At 39.3% G+C, this 25,564-nt stretch overlaps 1 protein-coding gene across 4 annotated transcripts; it reads left to right on the forward strand.

The window, feature by feature from the left end:
* The first annotated feature begins 5,662 nt into the window (after positions 1–5,662).
* On the forward strand, positions 5,663–25,238 carry ranbp3b (RAN binding protein 3b). Of its 4 annotated transcripts, none has more exons than XM_008275830.1 (17): positions 5,663–5,725; positions 7,651–7,706; positions 8,043–8,079; positions 8,178–8,255; positions 8,364–8,435; positions 12,713–12,778; positions 12,991–13,083; positions 13,261–13,370; positions 19,066–19,185; positions 19,460–19,560; positions 19,664–19,739; positions 19,833–19,929; positions 21,188–21,312; positions 21,408–21,528; positions 21,991–22,133; positions 23,680–23,875; positions 24,016–25,238. In XM_008275830.1, exons 1-17 carry the CDS (start codon positions 5,704–5,706, stop codon positions 24,057–24,059), a joined length of 1,557 nt encoding a protein of 518 aa, XP_008274052.1. In that variant the 5' UTR covers positions 5,663–5,703; the 3' UTR covers positions 24,060–25,238. The 4 variants fall into 4 exon arrangements, with proteins under 4 accessions (XP_008274052.1, XP_008274054.1, XP_008274053.1 ...); XM_008275831.1 differs by having other exon boundaries at positions 5,684–5,725; positions 7,693–7,706; XM_008275832.1 differs by lacking the exon at positions 12,991–13,083.
* Positions 25,239–25,564: the final 326 nt, after the last annotated feature.

Below are 25,564 nucleotides of genomic sequence, written 5' to 3' on the forward strand. Positions count from 1 at the left end.
GATATTGACTTATTTCATTTTAGGCTTAGATTTATTGACTTAAATTTATTTACATTAATCTGATGTCACTATTCTTTCCTAATTTATGTAACAATCCACTACAATTTATAAAACTGAGTTGCTGTATGTTAGTGTACCCATAAGATGTGTCGTGGTAGAAATACGTTTTTTGACTCTCTTTATCATGTTTCTCAGTATTTTCTGAAGAACTTGACTCACATGTGTGAATCATCAGCTTTGCAGAATCAGATGTAATATAGCGCATCCTCCTCCTCTGACAGTTGGGAAACTTTGCATTAAAAACATTTGTCAGCACTGTCATGTTGCATATCGCCCGATTTTCAGGTAAAATTCCAGAAAAAAGGCGGCTGTGTCATATTCAAAGGGATTTTTTGTTAAACGCTATGTGACAGATATTAATGAGCCTTGAGTGGCTGAGTGGACATCTGATAGCACTCTTCACTGTTTACACTCTGTACCTGTACTCACATCAACCCTTCACTGAGGCGTTTCATCCTTCTGCTCCTTTCATTCTCTTTGCCTGCAAGATATTTGTACTCACTTTCGTTGTTCAGTTCTCCCGAGCACACAAATGTGCGTTGTCTCATAAAGAAAAAATCAGAGAATCTTCCCAGATGCCACCCACACTCTAAAGCAGTTCATACACATCAGTTTTGCTATGATTTATTCACAAATTGCCTCAGTTTTATTGTGCAATGCTGGCCTGTCTGTGAATGTTTCCGGGTAGATTTGTGAGTTTGATCACAGCACAAATGAACTGAATACTCATTGGCAAAACAACCTGCAGCTTCCCAAGAATGAAAGAACTAGCTGGCTATAGTGATCTTTATTCCTGGCTGTGATTATATATTGAAAAAAATCCTGATGGATTAATGGCATTGAATATTTGTCAGAAGGTGATGGTCCACTGCCAAAGGAACTTGGACCCAGTCCGAGTAATGATACACTGTGTTGTCTTCAACGTTCCTTTCAGTCAATATGATATGTTGTTTTATTCCATCATCGCTGCTGTCATTTAGCATGCATTTGAAAGAAGACATCTCCGAGAAGTCATTTATCAGCGCGTGATAAGCTTTACTTTGGCACACAGTACAAAAAGATACAATATAGATGAACACAGAGCTGTCTCATGTGCTGAATAGTTATACTGATTTAACATGCACTTCTTCAAACATAGAGAAAAACAACCCCAAAAGAATTTTGTTTCTCCTGGTTGCCACTTTCATTTTTTAGGGATTTTGAAACATCACAAAATTCCATGTTTTCTAAATGTGATGGTGACACAAACACAAAGGTCAGCAGTCTTTCTTTCTTACTTACTTTCTTTCTTTACTGGCAACATGAATGTGTGAAGTACACGTTAAAATTAAAGGGCTTTGGAGATAAGCCCATGTTAAAAATTTAGCTTTAACCTGATTGTTTTAGGTAAGGTAACATCACGGGGTCAACAAGATCAAATGGTTTCTTAATCTCTGGGACTTAAATGCACACAGCAAACTTCATCATGACCGAGCCTTTACTTTTCATATGCCAGCAACAAATCAGCAAAGAAAGAAAGAAATGACTATAAAAACACAATAACAGCAAAAACAGTAATACATTCCATATCAAAGAGCCAGCTTAATTACTTTTGTATTGATACACATTTTCTTTTGACACAGGATATTACAGGACAGACATTATGATTTTGAAGGGTGGAAAGTTATTTGTCATAAGGACAGTTTGATTTAACAGCAATTTGGTAGAAACTTGTTGACAAATATATGAATAAGTTTTGGTTGAAATCTTTAATTGCATCCACTATGCAGTGCAAACTGGATGGACAGATGCACCGTTTTCCTAGAAGATAAAGTATCCATTTAATGTTATATGTAACTGAACACGTATTACTTTAGAATTAAGTTAGAATTAGTTATATTTAATTATCAGCAACATGCAGTATGTATGCAATTGTGTAGAAGTTGAATATTTATGTAACCTGATATTGTGCCACAGCTGATATACAATAAACACTGAGTTTATTCACAGCCAAATGGAACATTTTTGGAGTTGTCTCATGGATATGTTGCGAGTCCATTTTCCCAGCTAGCATTTAAATTTTATTGTAATTTATTCAGCGGTCAGCTGTATTTCACACACAGTATCCCGAAGCTGTGCTTTTCAAACAATACCTCTCAGTAGATAAGATCAAGTATATTATCACCAAACAAACAAGCTGGTTTTGGATTTTGTGGGAGGATATTACATAATCATAATTACTCTCTGTTTTCCAGACAAAAACCCCCTGGGTTTTATTTTTAGGTGTTATTTACAATAATCTGAAACAATAAGCCTGTTATGCAAGACCCTGAAGTCTTGGAATACTACAAAGCAGCAGATATCATTACAGAGATCACACATATATCAGAAGGTCAGGAAGTCAGCTTTTCCCATTTCTGATGAATTCTCAAATTACATAGCCACATGTACCATTTTACCAATATTACAGAGCCTGCTGTGTACAACTTTGTCAGGAATGACAATAAAGTACAAACCTTTAGCTGTAGTGTAATTAGAGTTAAGGAGAGCTAAGTTCACTGGTCTGCTATCAGTGAAAATATGTGATGTACAATGGACATTGGCTACACTGATGGATAAGAAGAGAAGCAGAACTGTTATGGCCTAAAGCACAAGCCAAGCCTATCTGACAAATGAGGGTAAAATGTGGCAAACAGCATAAACACATGCAGTGGCTTGTTTGAGTTTAGCCTGAAGGCAAAGCTGAGGAGTGATTCTTTCTGAAAACTTTTGGTCAACAACATTCAGTACAAACTCTTATGAAATGTGCTTTATTCAGATTTCCTTAAACATACTTGACCTAAGAAGACAAACAACTAGCTTATGTGTAAGTCTGTGATGTGTTTAGTCAATGTTTTCTGCCTAACTCAGGTTTCATTGTCCAGTTTGGTCTGGCACTTGATCACTTTCAAATGTAAACATTTCATATATGTTTAAATCTGAGCTGTTTCTCTGACCCTCATTTTACAAAGGACAGACTTTCAATAGGAAATTGTGACAGTGTGTGCAGTGAGGAGAGAGCATGATAAAAATGTGTTTAATTTTTCCAGGAAGAGCAGCACAGCTGTAATTATTGTTTTAATGCTATCATCTCAAGACAGTTAAACAATAATCTCACAATTTCTCGATGGCAGTGACATTTTTTAGTGATAACAGGATAACTGCCTCGTTATCTCCCAGAAAAATGTGTTACTATGATATCAGATGGTCTGGGGAGTTTTACAAGTGCTAACAGAAATATGGTAGTTTTCACAATTATAGAAAGTAAGCAAATGTGAGTATGTTTCAGTTTTAAAATAACGTGTGACAGCAGACAAAAGCAAAAGCAAACACACAGCAGTGAAACGATACTTCATGACCAGAACAGAGCAGACAGCTGTTACTAAACTAAACATGAAAGTAAAAGTGAAGTGAAATCCGTGCAAAACGTGTAATTACTATTGCTAATATAAAATTGGACAAAGTTTAAAAATAAATAATAATAATAATAATAATATTCAAATGAAATGCTATGATGTGTCACTTTATGTTACGTTATGTGCACGTCAAATGTGCATAACATGACATGAAAGAATATATGTACTTTGATGGAACAGTCGAACAATATAAAACATTTAATCTTGTTTTTGAAACTGTTTGAAAAAATTGATAGAGAATATGTGATATGTCAAAAACCCAAAAGAGAAATCCAGTTCTATCGCCACTCTTGAAAACCTGTCTTTGCATTGTAAAGGTATAGGGACTGCTTGCCCTCTGGTGGCAGCCAGTGTGAACTGCAATGACTTTACATAGCAAAGTGCCTCATGTAAAGCAGCACACATGCAAATTAGTCTCAGAGTCTGTGTAAAACACAGAGCTTCATTTCAGACTGTTTTAATGTCCTGGAAGGACAGACCAAAAATGGACAGAATTGATGTTTGCTTTTGATTACTGTCCAAGTGGCAGTCCTGGGATGGATCAGAGAAGCATGGTTCTTTGTTTACAGTTCTGGGAACCAATCAGCACTGCAGAACAGGCCCACGATGCTTTCATGTTTGATTCACAGCATAATGAATGTGGCCTCCATAAAAGGTACCAATGAACCAATAAAAGCTGGTGTAAACAATCCTGTTTTCGGGACATTCAAAAATGCTTTGCAAATGTTTTATGAGGTAGAGAATGCATTCCGTATGTTTGGTAGACTTCTAATTGGGTCTGTTTAGGACACATTCGTGACATTACTCCAGATCACTTACAAAAGAGCTGTATGTTTCTGTTTTGATTTTTATTCACATTTACTAGTTCTTAGAGGATATGCAAATAAACATATTTACACAGCAAACATTGTGTCTGTTTTATATATATGTTTAAAAAAAGCTTATCTTTCTGGGACATTGAAACCCATGAATCTCCCCACTGTGCGGTGACACTTCGCTACCATGTGTATGAATGCAAACACGACTATTACAGGAGACACATGATCTGAAGCAACAGTAACAATTCTGAAGAAAGATGTGGAGCTGCAGCTGAAAAAGTAAATAAACAAATGGTCAATGAGTCCCCTCCTCCATCAAGATTTCTTGCGATGCCAGTTCTACAAACTCCATGTTTGTGAACTTGCATGCCTCAGAGTCTTTGTTTTTTGCCAAACTGCCTCATTCATTGTATAATTTCTTGTTTCTGTGTTACTCAGTGCAATCTTATCATGACTGATAACTCCTATGAAATCTGAGTTGTCTCATACACATTGGGCCTGTAACTACTGAAGTTGTAGGTTAGGCAATCCAAGTTCTTTAGGGCCAGTTAAAACATGTGTTCTATTGAAAACATAATGATAATAATAGACAGACACTATTTTTGTGGCTTAATAAAGACTACTGGATAGGGCAAGAGGTCGCTCGCTGCATTAGCAAACAATGGCAATGTGGCGCAGCAGCTTAATCCAGAAAGATAAATAAATGAATATATTGGTGTATCAACATAGTAGTAGTTCACAAACTGCACATCTAATGCTAGACTGTTCTGTGCAAGAAATATGTACCAACAGGACTTCTATAATTATATAAATACAAATATATATATATGCTTCCTTACTATCCAAATAAGCTGTTACAACATATGTGATAACAGGCTTTGCATTAGGCATTGTGCAGCTATAATGACAGTCTGCCCTGAGTCTCCTCCTTTCTCCAGATTTGTTGTCGCCAACTCAACAAACTCTCTATAGAGGACTGTAAAGTTGCATACCTCAAACACTATTTAATTTTTGTCAAACTGCCTCATTCTATTAGAATTTGAAACTTCTGAGCTACTCAGCTGAACCTTATCATAGCTGATAAAGGCTTTAGAATGTGAGTAGACTCACAGGGGCCTGTAACTGCTGTAGTTGTAGGTTAGGCTTTCCAAGGTAAACTTTAGGCTGTTCCTTGGGGCTTTAATTAAACGTGTTTAATTAAAAAACATAAACACAATGACAACTATAGACAGACATTATATTTGTAGTTCAGTAAGGAGCACTGGAGAGGGCAGGAGGTCGCCCGCTGCATTAGTAATCGGTGGCAATGTGCTTTCTGGCACTGAAAACATTTCTGCCTCAACTTGTATTATCTGCGCGGTGGGTTGTGGGTGTGTGAGCGTCGAAGTAAAATGGCGGACTTGGCAAACGAAGGTGAGTAAGTGGCAGTGTGAGAAAAACAATACAGCTACTGTCGCGATGTAAACGGTACCTATACGTTGTCTGCATATTTGATAACTGTAATGAAGCGACTTGGTCGCATGTTAATGGCGACTTCAGGTGAATTATCGCTTCGCGGCATTTACAGGACTACAACGTTAGCAAACAAGCTAACAATGCTAAAGGCTGGGCTGTGGGTAATACCTGGAATACCTCATAACGCCCTCGAATGCTGCCTACCACTAGCCGGCTTACCTCCTAACGCTAGCACCCGGCTATTTATAGTCAGTGTATCTTGCCTTTTGCAGTGAGCCAAATGGTCTTATGTGAAAATTAATCAAAACCCTGCTAGGCCCGAGATGAATAGCACATCTTGTAACAAAGCTAATGTGCAAGGGCAACGCTGGTTTCCTCAACTTGTAGGAAACGGTTACAGCGCGACATCCTTCATGTTATTTAATGTAGTTAGCGTTGAGTTGCAGGTTTGCTTGGCGTTCATTTAGGCGCGTAGAGTGAAAAACGTCAGGAAACAGACGATGCTTTGGTGTAACCGTTGCTTGTTTATTTATTTCAGTCAGATCTACTTGCCATTACATTTATCGCATAACTAAAGGATAATTCATTGAGAATCTTGATGACATTGCTTGTCAGGCGAGATGACTCATGCGGGATGGAGCGCATTAGCAAGCTAACTATAGCCAGTAAGCTACGCTACGTTCGGCTTTAGGGAACAACCGGTGGTCCCGACTATTTGCTGGAAAGGGTCAGATAGTTTAAGTGCTAGCTCGTTAACATGAGCTGCGAACATCTTGAGCTACTTAGATTTCTCGAGTAATTATCAGTCTTGCATGGCGGAATTCTTAAATTCATTAGCCGCGTTAATTGACTGCAAGCTGCAGATGAATACAAAGGTGGATGTTAAATATAGGTCACATAACATTTCCACGTTATATTGCATCAAACGTGTTTCATACGTAAACGACCGGTATTAGCCACGAGGGCTTGTGTCACGATGGTGAATGTAAGTTCAGTAAGCAGCTCAGGCTGTATGCTGCCGGCTATTTGGCTGTTATTGCATTCATTTATGCCCCGGCGAGGCTCTCATCGACAACGATGCTACACCTGCTCAGTGTAAGAGGCCCAACCCAGACGAAAACCTTTGTCTGCTAACGTTATAGGATTACACATCTTACAGAGGTTACGGTGTGAAGGTAGATGCGGTAAGTGGCCTGAAGTGACATCACATTACAACCTTCCCGGGCATTGCTGTTCTCGTTGGTTATGACAGTGACATATAGAAGCAACAAAATCTTGGTGATAGGCTTTATAAAACCTACATTTTTACTATAGAACTAGCTATAGTTGTTGTTGGTCCATGCAGTTTGTCTGACTTGCTGATTTGAGTGTATTCACTTTAATATATTTTGCATTAGGTCATATTGTTTAGGTGAACATAATGCCATACAATTGTTGCAGGACAGCTAATGGAATTGCATAATTAAGTTTAATATGATCTGCTTTGGAGTAGATTTCTCTTGACTGCTATTAAACATTGTTTGGGAGATTAGAAATCTATTTCCTTAATTGACCTTTTTAAGTAAATTTTCACACTTTACACTTTTAGTTATCTTTGACCCCAGGTTGTAATCATTTTTAAGTCACTGGAAGGCTCACCAGAATAAGAGAAGGCAGACAGTTTTATTGTCACATACCGTCTGTGAAATATAAGGTATCGAAGCACACTTCGCTATGTTTTGGATGACTTTTGGCATCATTGTGCAATGAAATTTACAGTTTGATTAAGTGCAAGATGATTTTGCTGACTAGTATTGATGCACATGACCTTCTACACTTCATCAGCGCTCACTGTACACCTTAAGTTAGTGCTTGGATGACCAGCCTAAATCTTCTCTTAACAGACAAGCCTGCCATAGCGCCTCCTGTGTTTGTTTTCCAAAAAGATAAAGCACAGAAGGTAAGTTTCTGTATGTTGTTGAAGTGTTTATAAAGTCTAAAGCTATATTTTGTGATTTTTGCAGTGTTCATTTGTACCAATTTTTTAGTTTAAACTGAATTGATGAAACGCATGCAACCCAGAAAAGTTGCTGGCCTCAAATCTTTCACTATCTTGCTTGTTTTGATATACATTTACATTTTTAATCATTACACAGCTCTAGACTTAATACTGTTGAGGTCAAGCAAGCTAGTTTTTTTGTATCCTTTGTGTCCTTTATTTTAAAATGATTTTGATGACGAGTGCTTGTTGTTTATGATAAATTAGAATCAAACGACTTATGCCACTCTCTTGCAGCGATCTGCAGAGGGCTCAAGTGCAGAAGATGGAGAAGGTAAATAAAATGTCCAAACTGACGACTGTCTTTGTCCATATTGTGTTTCTAGATTTATTAAATCTGGAATATTACTAACATTTCTTCATCACTTTTAGATTCAGATAAGGATGAGGGAAGCTATATCCCCCCTGTGAAAAGGGAAAGGACCTCATCATTCCCACCACCACATTCTGGTAAGGGCAAGTGGTGACTAAGCAGAGCATTTTTTTTTTCTTGGTTCTTGCTTGTGGTGTACACATTGATTTGTATGCTGAGTGCAATGCCTGTCTGCTACTTTGCAGTTCCCAAGAACAATGTATTCATGCCCTCAAGTTTCTGCCAGTCTCCGACTGGGAACTCTGACTCTGAGCCAGGTGAGATATCTAGACCACCATTAGTTTCGTTTCACAGCTTAAAGGCCCCCTGCAGTACAATTCTTAGTTTCAAAGGTCAAACATGTCATTTTTCAACAGTTTAAGGCAAGAAACACAATATTTTGACTAATATTTGTAAACAGTAACTTTTGCTAACCTGAGAATTATATGCTAGAAATCATTTTTGTGTGTTTTCTCAAGTCATGATTGCCAATCAGACTGAATTGAATTCTTCCACTCCGTACACCCCCTTTTCTGATCAGTTGTAGTTACCTCCCATGTGGTAATTTTACTTCTGAGCTAGTCCTCAGATATTTGCTTTGGGGGTCTGACATTAGTCATCAAATGTACAGCACAACTTCCACAAGCATCATTTAGTTTTCTAGGCATGATTTTAAATATAAGTGAATGTATACTGAAGATACATGCAATTGTTAAAACAAACAATAAATTATACTTTAAATGGACCTTTATATATGTAGTGTTAATCACAAAAGTACTAGAAACTACAAAGTCAGAACAAATTTACTGTGCCAGATTAGTGCATTCTATGTTGGATATTGTAGGACATAGAGACTATTTTTTTGCATTTAGCCTCTGTTTGTGATTTGTTTATTTTGAAGGGGAAAAAAATCCTCCTCTTTCTCTTCTCATTCTCTCTGTGGCTGCTCCAATGATCTGTATCAGTTTGGCATCTGTTTAAAATAGATCATGCAATATGCCGTTAAATTAAACATGCTGAAGAGGAGCTTTTCAAAATTGCCAGTATGTCAGAAACAGCCCTTTTATCGCAGGAATATTATGGCTTCGAACAGACTGGTCATGCCTATGCATACCATAGTTCTTTTGTGGATGATGATTGCTTATTGCCAAGTTCAGCTGGGAAACACGTTTCTAATGCCTGTGTTTGAAAACTGCAGAGGTGAGCCTAATATTTTTTTACAGCAGATTTCTTATTATCAGATAGAGTGTCATGTGCTGCAGTTGGCAGCAGTTTATCTAGTGCCCTTTTTCAGAGGAATAGCTTATTAGCTATAATAAGACACATTGTTTAGTGCTTAGCACTGTTGCCTCACAGCTAGAAGGTCCTGGGTTTGAATCTCGGCCTAGGATCTTTCTGTGTGGAGTTTGCATGTTCTCCCTGAGCCTGTGAGTGGTTCTCCCCAGGTTCTCAGGCTTCCTCCCACAGTCTAAAGACATGCCGTAGGTGTGAATGTGACTGTGCTTGGCTGCCTCTAAGTGTAGCCCTGTGATAGACTGGAGACCTGTCCAGAATGCACCCTGCCTTCACCCTAAGTCAGCTGGGATAGGCTCCAGCCCCCGACCCTACAGAGGATAAAGTGGTGTATAGATGATGGATGGTTAGTGCTGGTGGGCCACTGAGCAAGCCATATATGTAATGGCTGGCCTCAGACTACTCATTTTGAATGTGATTCAGTTAAGTTAGGCGTTGAACATGCATAAATAGAGCAGGTTTTGGTCTCATATCCTTATTTCACAGACTCTGCAGGGATTTGTGATTCTACTTGGTCAAGCTCAGAGTCCAGATATTTGTTGTAATTGCATTTGATTGCACCTGTTCACCAGGGACAAGATCTGGCTGCTAAATATAGGGATTCATTCTTTAGGTCCTTTTTATTCAATTCTATTTAATTTGAGCAAATTCTAACTTTCAGGTTTTTAAAAAAAAAATTTTTTAATATCCTTGCCCATTATTCAGTATGTGGGTTTGCTGTGGTTTGACTTAAGAACGCATAATTTAATAGGACTTTACAATAAACAAAAAACATAAATGCATTTGTCTTAACAACAATGATGAATTGGTGAGTAATGTACGATAAATGTAACTGTAAGATATTTTTTGGTCAGCAATAATTTGCCATAATTTCAACTGTTAATCTACACCAAATAGGGTTACATAGCTGACATGTGTTAGGCCAAAGAAAAAAAGTGGATATGTTGAAAAAGTAAAAATGAGCAACCACGGGGAGAGTCAAACATCCTTGCAAGATGAGGAAATTGTGGTGAAGCCAGGTCACATAGCATCTGTGATTTGGAAGTGTGCCAGATTTCTGTAGCTTATCTATAGTACATGCCAGTGTACTTGTTACGAGATATGCAGGAGATCAGTGCTTACAGACAGGAAACACAACAAACTGTTTCAACCATTTTCAAAAGCTAGCGTTGACTCTCTTGTACTTCAGGAGAGCCAAAGTCTTTGGCCCACAGCTGCTAGCAATACCATCCAGCTTCTTATGGTAACTTCTCTTCACACCCCAGCAGCAGTTGCTTGTGCTTGTGTTTTTGTTGATGATATCAAGTGATATCTGCTGCAAAAGTCTTATATGGGATAGAAATCAGACTGGTGGTGTGTCATTTTGTAGATGACATTTTTTAGAAATAAATTTGATATCTGTTAATGTTATGTGACTCTTAAAGGTACGCAGTGTGCAGTAGCCAGTGTATGTAGCATATGATGTAGATTTTTTTCTGTGATGTTAATTTAAAACCATCCTTGTGGTTGCCTTGTTAAGGTAGGGGTGTCATAGCATGTTGGGTGCTGAGAGTGTCATCATAAGTTAGAAATAAAAGATTAGAACTATAACAAACTTTGATTTGATTTATTTAAGATTCAATTCTATATAGTATATACAGTTACCCATTGAAATTCAAATAAAGATATTCTGTTTACTCAACAGATCACAATGTGTTTGATTAATGTGGTCTAAGAAACACCTTTGCTGCCTTATTCATTGTTATTGTGATAATTATTAACATTAAACATTTTGACAAAATATTAGATAATGTTTTTGGTCCTATTATGCCATATGCACATCTTTGGAGGGGGCATGCAAAACTTATTTGCCAGTCAGCAATCCCCAACCTGACAATAGTAAAATCACTTTAAATACAATCAGATTTGCATGATAGTATGTATGAAATTACGACTGCAGTGTGACTTCAACATTAAAGCACGAGTGCATCTGTGTTTTTGTGAATTCTATAAATTTGTTCATCCAAGTCAAATATGACACATCCCAATCAATATTTTGCCTTATTAGGTTAAATTCTAATCACCAGCTCAGTAGTGAGTTGTTTTGGGATGTTGTCCCGAGTTAACACAAATTTACAAACTTTCACTCCTGCAAACGGAGTGTAATTGAAAGTGAAAGCAGTGAAGAACACACCTGAAATATGTTGATCGATTGCGAAATTACTTGGATGCAGAATTACAAGAATTATGGCATGTTGGTTGTACTGATGGCAGTTTTGTTAAATTTTACCTTTAAAAAAGGCTTAATTGCTGTTTTCTTCATTGCATGACTGTGTCTCGCCCCCTTTATGTCCTGAGATTTGCTGGTTGTTCAAAACTGTAGAAATTAAGACTGAATGATTTTCGCGAAAAATATCTAGTTCCCTTTTTTGCCATCAGATGTTGTTTGCAATTTGATTTGCAATTAAAAACAATTCAAGCTTCAGTTCACTATTCACCGTGCAATAAATATAAAACATGGTGGAGCATAACTACATGATACACCACCAAATGAGTGACTGTCACAAAACAAGGCAAGCATGAAAAAACCCTTGGCACCACAGTTTCAGCCCTGGGGCAGATACACTGTGTAATGTATATCCTGAATAGAAATCTATGATTTCTAAATTGGATTTTTTTTTTCATTTTGAAGAATTGTTTATCACTTGGGAAAATGAAGTTTTGAGTGAGAAATTCTTAAAATTACACCTACTCCTCTCCCTTCACTAAAACAAGTCAGAATATATGAATATGCAATTATTTTTCATTTCAAGATTTTAACAACTGCGTACAAGATGTCTCTCATATAACTGGAGCACCGTCCAAAAAATGTGCAATGCAGGCTTAAGACACACTTGGTATAAATTGCCTGATGGACCAGGTTATTAGCAATGTCTGGAATTGTCTCTTAAATACTGAGGACAAATAGGATACGTTTTTAACAAGCGCTTTTGGCTTTCTGCTTTAGTACTGATTAGGGCCAGGTCATGCCAGGCTAATAAAGCCACTGAGATGGAGAGGTAGAGGTAGAAATAGATCAAAGGCCCTAGAGCCTGCCATGTTACTGCACAAGAGTTGGATTGCAACACAACTCTTGAGGCTCTACAAGGGTTGCTGTAGTAACTGGCCCTGTGGTTAGCAGAGTGCACAGTCAAAAGGAACTTACCCATTTTATGTTGCTGCATAATTCTTGCATATATATTTTTTTTAAATCTCTGCTTCCTTTTGTGCTTGATCTCACCAGAGGAGAAGCCTGTGGGATTCCGCTTAAAGCCACCAACTCTCATACATGGACAGGCACCAAGTTCAGGTAGGTGTTTGGTGTACTGCAGTTTGCAGTATTCCTATTGTTTTGTCCCACACTGAGTTTACTAAAATAGAAAAAAGATTTTGAACTTGGATCCAGACTTGAACACTTTTACATGAGCCTATTAAAAATGCCAATGATGTGTTTAGACTTGAGCATTAGGCCGAGAACATCATTGTGTTTAAAAAGTATGAGACAAGTTGGCTTTGTTGCAGGCGTCCCAAGTCAGAAACCCAAGGAGCAGCAACGCAGTGTCCTCCGCCCTGCAGTTCTCCAGGCACCGCCCTCTAAATCACATATAGACTCCAGTACGTACAGCTTAGTCACCTGCAGTCAGTAAAAGATTTTCATTAAACATTAATAAAATCTTCTGTCACTCCAAGTGCATAGTGTATTTTTCTTATGTTGAGTGCCGGTTGCATTTCCATCAGGACGGGGGAAAAAAATAAAATAAATAAAAATGTCTTTCCTGTCTATATATCTAGATTCCAGTTGTGGAACCAATGGTGTGAAAAAGTCATCAGATGGGGCATCAGTGACCCAGTCCCTCTTCCTGAACAACACAGAGCACTCAGCCACGCTGGCCAAGTCACTGGTGAGAAATGTCTAAAATTCAACCGGGTATAACCAAGAGCTTGGAATTCAAAAAGAAGCGTAACGGTGTAGGAGTTTTTTCATCAGCGGTATTTCTGTGGAAATGTTGGACTTGTTTTGCAGTGTGTTTGTGAAGAAATAGCTTAAAATGACCTTCCAATCATTATAGATTAAGTTATCTATGTTCGCCTTGTTGTGCATGTTAACTTGCTTGGAGCTTTGGAGGCCCAAATGTCTGCAGCAATAAATTAAAAGGTACCGAAGAATGAAATGCCTCAACACAGTAAATTACTTCCAATATTTTTATTGAGCTTAAATTAGATAATATGAACATATTTAACAAAACATACACATACAACTATTAAGACAGCTGAATCACCACACTATACCATGTACTTTGCTCTACGGACCTCAGCTTCCACATAGTCGCCATCCTTTCTCTTGGATGGAAATGTGACTAACAAGATGAGTGCACAGGACAAAGTTGCATCAGCTGTTAATTTTTTTTGCGTCTTTGAAGTTCGCACCTCAAGTGATCAGGATAGTGGGCTAACCATTGAGATGGTGCAGATGTGCAGGCTAAACAAAATTGTGCTGCCATGGTTTTGGAGAAATTAAGTATAAATAGCATCTTTAAGCAGAAGCTTTAGCACCCCACTGACATCCAAATGACTCTTAAGGGTTGGCTCATTTGTTTGCACATAGTTTGTGAAAACAAAACAAACATTTCCACTTCATTAATTCTCAAGTTATGAACATTACATGATAATCTTAGAAATAATGCGGTACAGATGCTATGCTTGCATAAATTTGCAATACAATATACAAATGACAAGACTGCTTTTGAGTCATTTTGGTGTCAATCATTGCTGATGTAAGAGGTGGATGGCAACAATTGAAATGTGCATTTTCTCAAAAATTAGTTCAAGCACAGATTTTTATTTTGTGTGCAAATGTGCATGAACTGTTGTATTTACTCGTGCACCTAAAAAAAAATACTTGCATAGAATATTTGCTAAGATCATTAAAAGAAAATATTTACAGTACAGAAATGTGCAGCTATGTACATTTAAACAGTCAATACTTGGTTGGGGCTCTTTTACCACCAATCACTGCATCATTGCAGCGTGGCATGGAGGTGATCAGCCTGTGGCACTGCTGAGGTGTTGTTGAAGCCCAGCTTGCTGTGAAGGCAGCCTCCAGCTCGTCTGTATTTTGGGTCAGGTCTTTCTCATCTTCCTCTTGATGATACAGCAAATGGGGGTTCTGTGGGGTTCAGGTCAGATGAGTTGGCTGATCAATCAAGCACAGTAATATCATAGTCAACAAACCATTTTGGTTGTAGTTTTGGCTCTGTGAGCAGGTGATAAGTCCTGCTGGAAAAGGAAATCAGCATCTTCATAAAGCTTGTCAGCAGACTGATAGACTGGTAGATGCTGTGTTGACTCTGGACTTGATAAAACACCAGCAGATGACATGACAGCCCAAATCATCACAGACTGTAGAAACTTCACACTGGACTTCAGACACCTTGGATTCTGCGCATCTCCATTTTTTGTCCAGACTCTAGGACCTTGAAGTAAGGGCATTTTGCGAGATATTTCACAAATCTGCCAACTAAGTCGTTACCAAACGATTTTTTCACCAATATGTTTGTAAAGGTGTATAATAACTTGCTTTAAAATGTAAGAGTTCAACTCCCGTGGGAAACCTTGAAAAAACCTGCTCATGTTAGGGTATCGATAAATGATTGACGAAAAATCGATTTAAAAAAAAAATAAAAAATCGGGCCTTAAATGACTTGTGAGGGGTCAAATCAGGATTTCTTCATGATTTTGAGTTGATTGTTTGCATTTATATTTCACCACAAACACTCCATTGTTGAAAAAGGCCGGGGTGGCGCTCAGACGCACGCGGGCTCCTACGAGCTGGAGTGAGCGTGACGCGACGCACAGGCCGCATTTGGCTACACAGACCAGTTTCTGTGTTTAGGTTAGCGGTGACGGCTCCGTTTTGGTGGCGGGGATATTCGGAGATCCAGTTTGATATCCCGATTCCAGCACAGTGAACAAATAGTCGGCTATTCGGCTATTCAGCTCAGCCCTAGATTCCACAGGCCGAGATGCACATGACCCCATCTTCTGGCAGCTGCAATGCCGGTTGCTGCAATATCCATGACAATTCCAGCTCGTCAACTTCAGTAGCTCCTCAGGAGCCATGGGGTCTAGTGTTGGAATTGGCTGATACCCATGCACACCTAATGTCCATCCATAGAGTTCACTGGGGTTCAGAGACATGCTCTAGAAGGATCCAGTCCCAGTTCTGCAGGTAGGCATGGACTGAATGTTGTGCAGCTGCACCCTCTGTCAGAGGGAGAGTCTCTGGTTTGATCACTCCTGCCGCTGCCTTCCTTGAGAACATCTATCCATTATCCCACTAGGGTCACGGAGGGCTGGAGTCTGCCCAGTTGACTCGGGGTGAAGGCAGGGGACACCCTGGACAGGTCGCCAGTCTATCATAGGGCTACACTTGGAGACAGTCAACCAAGCAAATCAAATCACGTTTATTGTGATTTTGCTGGACATACACAGTAGTACAGGCAAGATGAGAGAGCGTTTCTTCAAGATTATTCAACCAGCAAGTTTTGCAGAATGCACATCTGGGATAAGACACTAAATGTTCACTGTCGCTGCCTCCTGAAGGGGCCGCTGCATCCATGCGCGCCGCCATTCGTTGAACATGGTGAACCTCCTCAGGTCCTGGTACGTCTTCAGGGACACAAAGACACACACAATAGTGTGACGATGGTGAAGCCACAGATGCTGCCCAGAGCTAGCTGTCTGTCTGTCCGCCAGGAATAATGACGTCCCCTCCAGTCTGTATGTCTGTCTGGGATGTTGTCATGGAGCCATGTTTCTGTTAAAGCAAACACACAGCAGTCTTTCCACTCTGTGCGGGTTTCTCTCAGCAAATGTAGCTCGTCCAGCTTGTTGTCGAGGGGGCAGACATTGGAGAGTAGGAGCGATGGTCCTGCTGATCTGGAGGGGTTAGCCTTTAGCCCAGCATGGATCCCAGATCTCTTCCTCCTCCTCTGTTTACGATCGTACCGTTTGCGCTTCCTTCTCTCTCAGGTAACTGCCGGCGTAATCTCCGATTGGACTCCGTGTTGGTGTAGTATGTCCAAATCACAACCAATCGCCACAATTCCGGCGCTATTCACTGTCCTGACGCTCAGCAAAGTCTCCTGGCCGCAAGATTTGCGGAATGAACGTCTGGGATAGACAGGACACTTAAAACGTTCATTTTCATTGTCTCCTGAAGTATCCGCTGCGTCTATTCGCGCCGCCAACACCATGGCAACAATTAGAATCACCAATTAACCTCAGCATGTTTTTGGACTGTGTGGGAGGAAGCCGAAGAACCTGGAGAGAACCCACGCTGCACGGGGAGAACATGCAAACTCCGAAAGCAGAAAGATTCCGGGTGTCCTCGCGAACGATGCGAACCGGCGACCTTCTAGTTGCGAAGCAACGGTGCTAAGCACCGAGCCACCTTGTACCAAATTTCACCCAATGTAGTATCTGCTCCATGATAAATGTACTGGAAAATCGCAGTACCAGCCTGAATCACTGCCACCTTGGTGGCTTCTGTGTCAAGGAAGAAGTCCATGTACTCGTACATGTCCCCTGCACATGAGTACAGGGACATCTCCAGCTGCAAGAAGAATGGGGTCATCTCGGCCTGTGGAATCAGAATTTTTCTGAGCAGTGTATATGTATGTGAAATAAAAGCTACTGTCAATGTAAATGTAAAAGTGAGTGTGGCCTTTTTCAACAATGGAGTGTTTATGCTGAAATATAAATACTGACAATCAACTCAGAATCGTGAAAAAAAACATAATTTGCTAAGCTACTTATGGCCCAATTTTGAAAAAAGCGATCTTTCATCATTTATCGGTACCCTAACTTGAGCAGGTTTTTTCAGGGTTTCCCACTGGAGTTGAGCTTCAACATTTTAAAGCATGTTACTACACACCTTTACAAACATATTGGTGGAGAAATTGTTTGGGAACGATTCAGTTTGCAGATTTTGATATGTTTCCCTTACTATTGGTTTCCAAAATTAAATGCAAAGTTACTTTGATCTGAAAAGAGGACTTTGGATCACTAAGCAAGACTCAAATTCTTTTTGTCTTTAGTCCAGGGAAGATGCTTTCTGACAACATCTCTGGTTCAGGAGTGTCTTGATATTAGGAATGCAACAGTTGTAGCTTCTTCCCTGAAGACGTCCGTGCTTTGTGTCTCTTGATGCACCAACACCAGCGTAATTTCTTGTGAAACTCTCGCAAGTTCAAGAATCAACTTTTGTTGACAGTCCTCTTAAGGCTGTGGTCACCCCTGTTGCTTGTGCACCTTTTCTTACCACGTTGATACACCACTCTAACAGCCAGCCTTTTCAGCAGTGAGCTTATGTGGCTGCTTGTGGAGAGTGTTGATGATTGTCTTCTCCACAACTTTTAAGTCAGCACTCTTCCCCATGATTACAGTTGTGTGTATTGAACCCGACTGAGAGACACACAGTAATTATACTGTATTGAATTATAATTTACTCTAAATCAAAATTAAATGTTCTAATATTTTGAGGTACTGGATTTCCATTTTTAAAAAAATTTATTTATTCATTTTTTGGGCCTTTTCACCTTTTATTGTGTAGGATAAGCAGAGAGGGAGACAGGAAAGGTAGGGAGAAAAAGGGGGGAAGGACATGCAGCAAATGGCAGTGGGTCAGACTTGAACTATGGCTACTGCATTGGGGACTTTCAGCCCCTGTACATTAGTTGCCTGCTTATCCTGTTGAGCTACCAGGGTGCCCGGATTTCTGATTTCTGATTCTGAAACAAGGTTTGAATATTTCACTATATGTGGAATGAGTCTAGAATATATATGAAAAATTCACTTTCTTAAGTAACAGATGGCCAATATTAAACTCTTCATGATGCTCTAATTTTTTGAGATGCACAAATACATCCTGATCACACGAGTTGTCAAACTCAGAGTTACAACACACAATGTTTGGTAGTATTCCAAATAAATGTGAAATGGATTATAACAGTGTACAGAATAGGTCATGCAAAATTGGTTGGTCTGATTAACCGGTAACCCTTTAACTTCATCATTTGTAAACGTCCACTATTTTTAACTTAAGCAAGCCAAAGAAGATTGCCAAGTAAGACTTTCCATTAGGAGAGGAAGGAAGGTAGGTAGGTAGGTCGGTCTACCTTGTCGCTGCATACTTCCTATCAAGTGAATTGACTGGCTGCTGGACACACACTTGAGAACAGTATATGATGAACTGCAAAGTGGTGATGTCACGCTGTGTGTGTGTAATTGTATTTGTTGGTCAGTTTGTGGTAGGGTCCTCTTTGTTTCATTCTAGCTCCAGTCAGCTGCACACAGTGTAGGAAGCATAACCTGCAGGGGTGACAGTTCGCTGTCGATATTATTACACCATGTTGCATGTAGCGAACATTTACTGAGAAAAATTAATATATTACAAGTAAAAATTTGTTAGTAAAATGTCTTTTTTTTAACTCTAATAAAAGCAGTGAACAGTAATATTAGAGACCTGGTAAAAGATAGTAGAAGCCATGAAACTGAGTAAAAGCTGACGCTGGTGCTTTTTGTTTCCTATTTCAGAAACATGAAAATGAGGAAGATGGCGCAAGTGGTAACAAAGATGGAGGCAGAAGAGAGAAAAAGGAGACAGATGTAGCAATATCTTTTGTGTTTGGTCAGAATATCAAAGACAGAGCAAAGGTGGGTTGTCTTCCATTGATTTTAAACCTGACTATGACATACAGTGAGCTACAAATGTGTCTTGTGACAAACCAGACCAGCTAAAAACAATTAAAAGGTGCAGTCAGAGGAGGGGCTTCAGATCGTTTTACTTTGAGTAGTGAGTTGCCTTATTATAGCCTACATTTTATTACACTTTGATGCATCTCAGGTTGGTTTATCGTTGAGAATTGCCTGTAGAGGTTAGTGACTTCCATTCCTTTTATGAGGCGGCATGTTTTTTTTTCCCATGTAGTTGGAGGAGAACAGTACAGAAGACAACTCGAAGGACAATGTGCCACTGGACTCTCAATCAGAGGGCACTAATTATTTCTTACAGTACATCTCTACCCCAAGGTAATACATTTATGCTGTACTTTACATATTTTTAGCAGTTCAGGTTAATCTATTCTTATCTTCTATCAACTCACTAATGCATGTTTCCCTCTTGCCTTGTCAGTTCAAAAAATGCCACAAACAGTGCAGAAGGTGGAGCGAAATTTGTTTTTGGACAGAATATGTCTGAACGAGTTCTGGTGAGTAAATAAATGTAAGATCTGCCATACTTGAAAACTCTTAATGTTTGAGCATTGAACTAGTTCCAACTTTAGGCTGTGTTATGTTTGCAGAGTCCCCCGAAGGGTGAGTCTACAAGTGAGGAAAATAAAGAGGTTTCAGCTGCCCCTGTTTCGGAGCCCTCATCACAGGAAACCACCCCAGAGAAGGGTAAGAATGCAGTCTCGCTGATAATTGCAAACAGTGGTTGCTGTTTAGCTTTAAGAGCTATAGATTAAATCGAGACTAGACTCCAGTGATAACCACAAGCAACAATGACAAGACCTATAACAGTTTATGAAGCAACTCTACAGAAATGCTCTGCTGAAACTGAAATCATAACAAACGGTCACTAAAATGTATGTCAGTTGGACTAATGTTTAACAAATGTTTGAATTTGCTCACAAGTAAGCCTGTGAATATATACTGGTTTTATATATTTTTTTAATAGTTAATCACTCATAAACACTTTATAACAAAGGTAATGTTTCCACACAATTGATAGAAGTTAGTTATTTTATAGGCAAAGCTCAAAAAGTTATCACCCAAGCGAGAGAATAACGGAATTGCCGGACTATTGAGCGCACCTGAATATAAGCCGCACCCACTAACTTGAAAAAGAAAACAAATTTTCCACATATATAGGCCGCACTTGTCTATATGCCGCATGTGTCCATGTTCTAACATGAGATATTTACACAGAAAGATTTTTTAAGCATTTAATTACATACATAGCAGCAACATACACAAATACGTACTGTAAATGCTTTTTTTCCCGAACAGTGCCTGTAACACGGCTGGTTAGGAAAATACAAAATACAGTAGCCTACCAGGAAAAGTCATTGATCGCTATCTTCATCTTCCTCCTGCGCACTACAACCACTAAAGTCGTCTTCTTCAGTGTCGGAATTGAACAGCCTCAAAATTACTTCTTCACACACTTCCTCAGTCTGTTTCGTTGTCGCTCTCAATGTCACTTATGTCTCGAGGAAAATCTGTCAAAATCCATAAATTTGCCACATCATTGCTTAAGCGGCAGTGTTCAAAGTGTGTGAAAAAAAAGTAGCAGCTTATAGTCCAGTATTTACGGTACTGTGCGTATGATTGTGGGGACTGACTGATGGACATGTGCCAGTAGCTACTTTGTCCAGTGATACTGAAGACAAATTCAGCATTTCACAGCTGCTGTGTGCACAGGCATTTATTAATGTGAGCTAAAATGTCTGCTCCGAAAATGAATACAGAGGCCTGTTAAACTTCTGTGTTAAGTGATGGAGTGTCAGCTTTGGTCTTTGATCGGCCTGCAGCACTCGCTGCTCCAAAATTTTGTAGAGAATGTTGATTTTGAGTCATTATAAGATCAGATATGGGAGTGAGAAAAGACTGTGCTCCAACACAGATTTCTCACCATTGTGTTTTCTCTAACCAGTGAACAGCGTGTCAGAGTCTTTGGAGGAGTCTGCAGCAGCATACACCAAAGCCACAGCCAAGAAGTGCATCTTAGAGAAAGTCGATGTTAAGACTGGGGAGGAATCAGAAAGCAACGTTTTACAGGTAGGTAACAAAGAACGCTGTGTAGATTCAACACATACAGTGAATACATTTGCACAAAGTAATCGTCCACATTTGTTTGCCCTCTTTCATTTCAGATGCAGTGCAAGTTATATGTTTTTGAGAAGACTGCTCAGTCATGGATAGAGAGAGGTCGAGGTTTGCTGAGGCTCAATGACATGGCATCGACAGATGACGGCACGCTACAGTCCCGGCTAGGTAAACACACCTGCACAAACTGGTTGGGGGTTAGAAAGAAAAATACACTTGATGTTAAAAATGTGGATGACTTCAGCTTTTATGGTTTAGTGATCAGTGCATCAAAAAAGTTCAATGCTTATATTTGCAAGTTTATTGTTTGTGCAAGATAGATGTAAGATGATAAGAGATGACACATACATCAGTAAAACGGGGGAAAAAAACATGCATACATTTAAAAATTTTTCATCACCAGTATTACAATACCTGACACTGAACACAAGAGGGAGCCGATTCCTGTACTACATGAGTCCATCATCTCAGTACTGTATTTGTATGATAGGGAAGCAAGATGTAAGAACTGGTTTTCATTAAGCAAAGAAAAATTGAGGTAGAATACCATGGCCAAAAGAAACCGTATAACAAGTGGCTTCTTGGAACTGTAGTTCAATGCTTTTGTCTGTTTGTGTCTAATCCTTCCAGTGATGAGGACCCAGGGCAGCCTCCGTTTGATCCTCAACACTAAGCTTTGGCCTCAGATGCAGGTGGACAAGGCCAGCGAGAAGAGTGTACGAATAACTGCCATGGACACGGAGGACCAGGGGGTCAAGGTCTTCCTAATATCGGTAGGTTCAGGGGCTGTGCAGGTCAGAAGTACAGAGTAGTTTTTAAATCTTTCTTTTCCTGGAAAAAGAATAAAACAAGTTCTTGCATACAAATGAGAGTTACCCCATCTGCCACATTGCATGCAAAGTGAATAAACTTCCAATATAGTCTCTGAAACTAGTTACACCAGATGTGTAAGCAGCCTAGTAGTGTGGATGTGCTGTGAAGATCCATGCAGCAAATATAAAAACTGCCCAGTCTTTTATTCATTTTTTTTTTTTTACACAAGGTGTGAGCAGCTCTTTTACACAAAAATTGGTCGGAAGGTGTCGATATGTTTTTAAAATACCACTATACAGGAAATGACCACTATGCATTAAACAGGGCTTTCATCTGATCACCTTGTTGGCACTTATTTTATTTATTACCAGCTGAGCTAATTGCGTTTTTACACCATCTTGTGTAGTCTGTGTAAACTTATCCATATTACATAAACTCGGTCAATGTTCTGTTTTGCCATAACAGTGTGGCCACTAAATTGGTACACTCCATGGCACTTTACTCTTCGGTGTAGCCACAGCATCAATCCTTTTTGCTACAGAATGCTGCTTCCAGATGCTTGAATTAGGGTCAACACAAACATTTACTTTAATATCACAGTTAAGGTACAAACTGGAGAACCTGAAAGATTTTCCACTACTCTGTCCACTCAATCTGTTAGTACTTACAGACAAGACATTGTCATCAGTGTGCCAGCTGCAGACAGACAGCGAGCTAGAGGTTGCTGTCCAACTACAGGAATAGTCAGTGGAGAAAAAAAAGGTGGAATCCAGAGGGACAGGTCTTTATTCCGAATATTCCTCGTTTCATTTTAAGCATATTTTACTCAAAGACGTACCTTTTTTTCTTATCTGCTCCCACTTTGTTGATTCTGTTTTGGTACATTTTCCCCCATGTTGTCTTGATCAATTCCAGATGAAGACATTTCCATTCAACCCTTTGGTGCCCACAGTTTGTCTTTATAACATATGCACTGCTTTTTTCACACATTAATTTCACTTGGTGCTAAACTAATGTTAATAAAAATGATGAGCTTAATACACAGATGTCTCACATTAACTGAAGAAAGGGCAGGATTGCTATCTTTTCAGGCAAGGCTTTAATGGTAAACATCTGCAGGGAACAGTGTAATGTGTGTGTAATGGCAGTATTTATTTATTTATTGTTCATTTGATGTGGACATCACACTTACATTGGACAAACCAGATGCATTGTTTGAGTGTTTTAGCACATGTGCTAACTTGTAACACAGGAGGCTTTTGAAATGATAAAAAAGTAATAAGAGTAAAAACAAAACAAAAGACAAACAAATAAACCAAAAAAAAAAAATACAGTGTACAATAACATTACAACAATAAAAGAGAGGCAGTTTTACAGGTTAAAAACATATATAAGCTTCAAAGCAAAGGCAACATGGTCAAGCAATCAACCAGTTAAAACTATTCATGTGAGCACTCCTGTGCAGTGTGGCTGAGCTGTATCTACCTTTCCTCCTCACTTCTTTAGGGTAGCTCTAAAGACATAGGTCAGCTGGCTGCAGCGTTACATCACCGTATCTTAGCTTTGAAGAGTCGGGTGGAACAGGAGCCTGAGACCCCAGCAACAACCATCCCTGAAGCCGAGGTACCGCAGTCCAACGAGGATGACAGCGATGAGGAAGACAATGCCTCTGCCTCTGCTTCAGCCTCCACTCCTGCTACAAGTGAGTTATTTATTATTACTTAGCTGCTTTGGCTGCTTTTTGCTTCTCTATACACCAGCAGATCTGCTGTGTATAGTGAATATATTTAGGGCAGTCGTGCACAAAGCCTTTGTCAACCTGCTGCCACTCTGTTTCTGCAGGTAATTCAGAGGGAGGAGAGAGCCAGGCAGCAGGGAGCACATAGCGTCACTCTTGGACTGCCTGCTAAGATGCCGCTGTTGAGGCATTTTAATGTAGGCATCTCCATGGACACCCCTTGACCAACATGGGTCCTCCAGACCAGTACTTTTGGATATTAGAAGTCTAGCTCCAGGAAATAACCCCCTGTGCCGGAGTGTTTCACCCAACTCGTGCAGTTCATCTTCTCTGCATTCAGCGTAATATCTGGAGTTGTTTCTTCCCTCCCTCTCCTGTTTTGTGTTTTATTTTTGTTTTCGAGTATTTTTTCTTCTCCCCGATAGCAAAAATAAAGACTTCAAAGCTTTGGTTTGGGACTTTTCTGCTCATCATATTGATGAGTGTAAGGGTGTTTTCCTCTACATTTTAAAGTATGGCACATGTTAAGACTGCAGTTTCTACTTTGGGACCTTTATACTCACTCTACAGCCGTACCTCTGGACGCCACACATCCAGAGGAGCTTCATTCACAGTGTATTTGACTAGTCATCCAGTCGGTTGTTCCTACATCATGTCCAACCTTCCTCCTACCCCCCCATTTCGACCAGTCTGTACGTTAGGTTTTGGCAAATGTAATTTATTTTGGGCCATCATTTTCATGAGGCATCCCAACACATATGTGCTGTTTGTAATGGCTAGCCAAGACCACTCAAGTTGTCATTAATAGCAGTTTCTTATATTTCCTATTGACCTATATTATAGTGAATAAAAGACTGAAACAGTGCAGTTTCTGCTGATGTGAGTTCTGATGTGAGGACAATGGGCAGAAGGATTCACCTCAAAATTTTCTCTAAATTAATAAGATGTGGTCTTATTTACCTTGTTTTGTTTAGGTTTTTTTGTTTTGTTTTTTACATTTTTTTCCAGATCAAGAAAATGAATTCATCAGTCTGCATTCTGCATGTAACCTCCTTTTTTTTTTTTTTTCTTTTCAGCATCCCAAGGATTTATTGTGTTGATACATATTTTTATGTTTAAAATATACAAACTTTTTATCCATATACATTTGGAAAAACATTTTGGAATGAAGATTTAACTTCATGTGTGGAAAAATTGAGTGATAACTGTAATACCCTTTGAATGTCATGTACATTTGAATATATCATCATTTAGTAGCGCGCACCATGTTTTCTCATCTCCTCCAGCTGCCCCCTTTACAAAATAAACCATTTTGGACTGACTGTGATTTTTCTTCAGATTTTCTGTGTAAATTTAGAGTGAAATTCTCAATTTCTGTTAAGCAATCAGTACAGGAAGGTACACCTTGACATAGTTCTAGTGTTATATAGAAGGTGTACCCAACACTGCAGTAATAAGTGCAAATGTAGAGAACATTTTAACCTTGGACATAACTGAGCACAAGAAGTGAGAGTGGTTCATCTGTTTTGTATTCATGCTTTGGATCTGGCCTACAGATTGATGTATGCTGTGCTCTGGCTGCACAGAGAAGGAATCAGACCAAATCTTGCTTTTATACAGTATTCATCAGGCACAAGGTCATGAATATTTGAT

This window comes from Stegastes partitus, unplaced genomic scaffold, assembly GCF_000690725.1.
Source record: "Stegastes partitus isolate 25-593 unplaced genomic scaffold, Stegastes_partitus-1.0.2 Scaffold59, whole genome shotgun sequence".
In the NCBI taxonomy this organism is placed as follows: Eukaryota; Metazoa; Chordata; class Actinopteri; family Pomacentridae; genus Stegastes; species Stegastes partitus.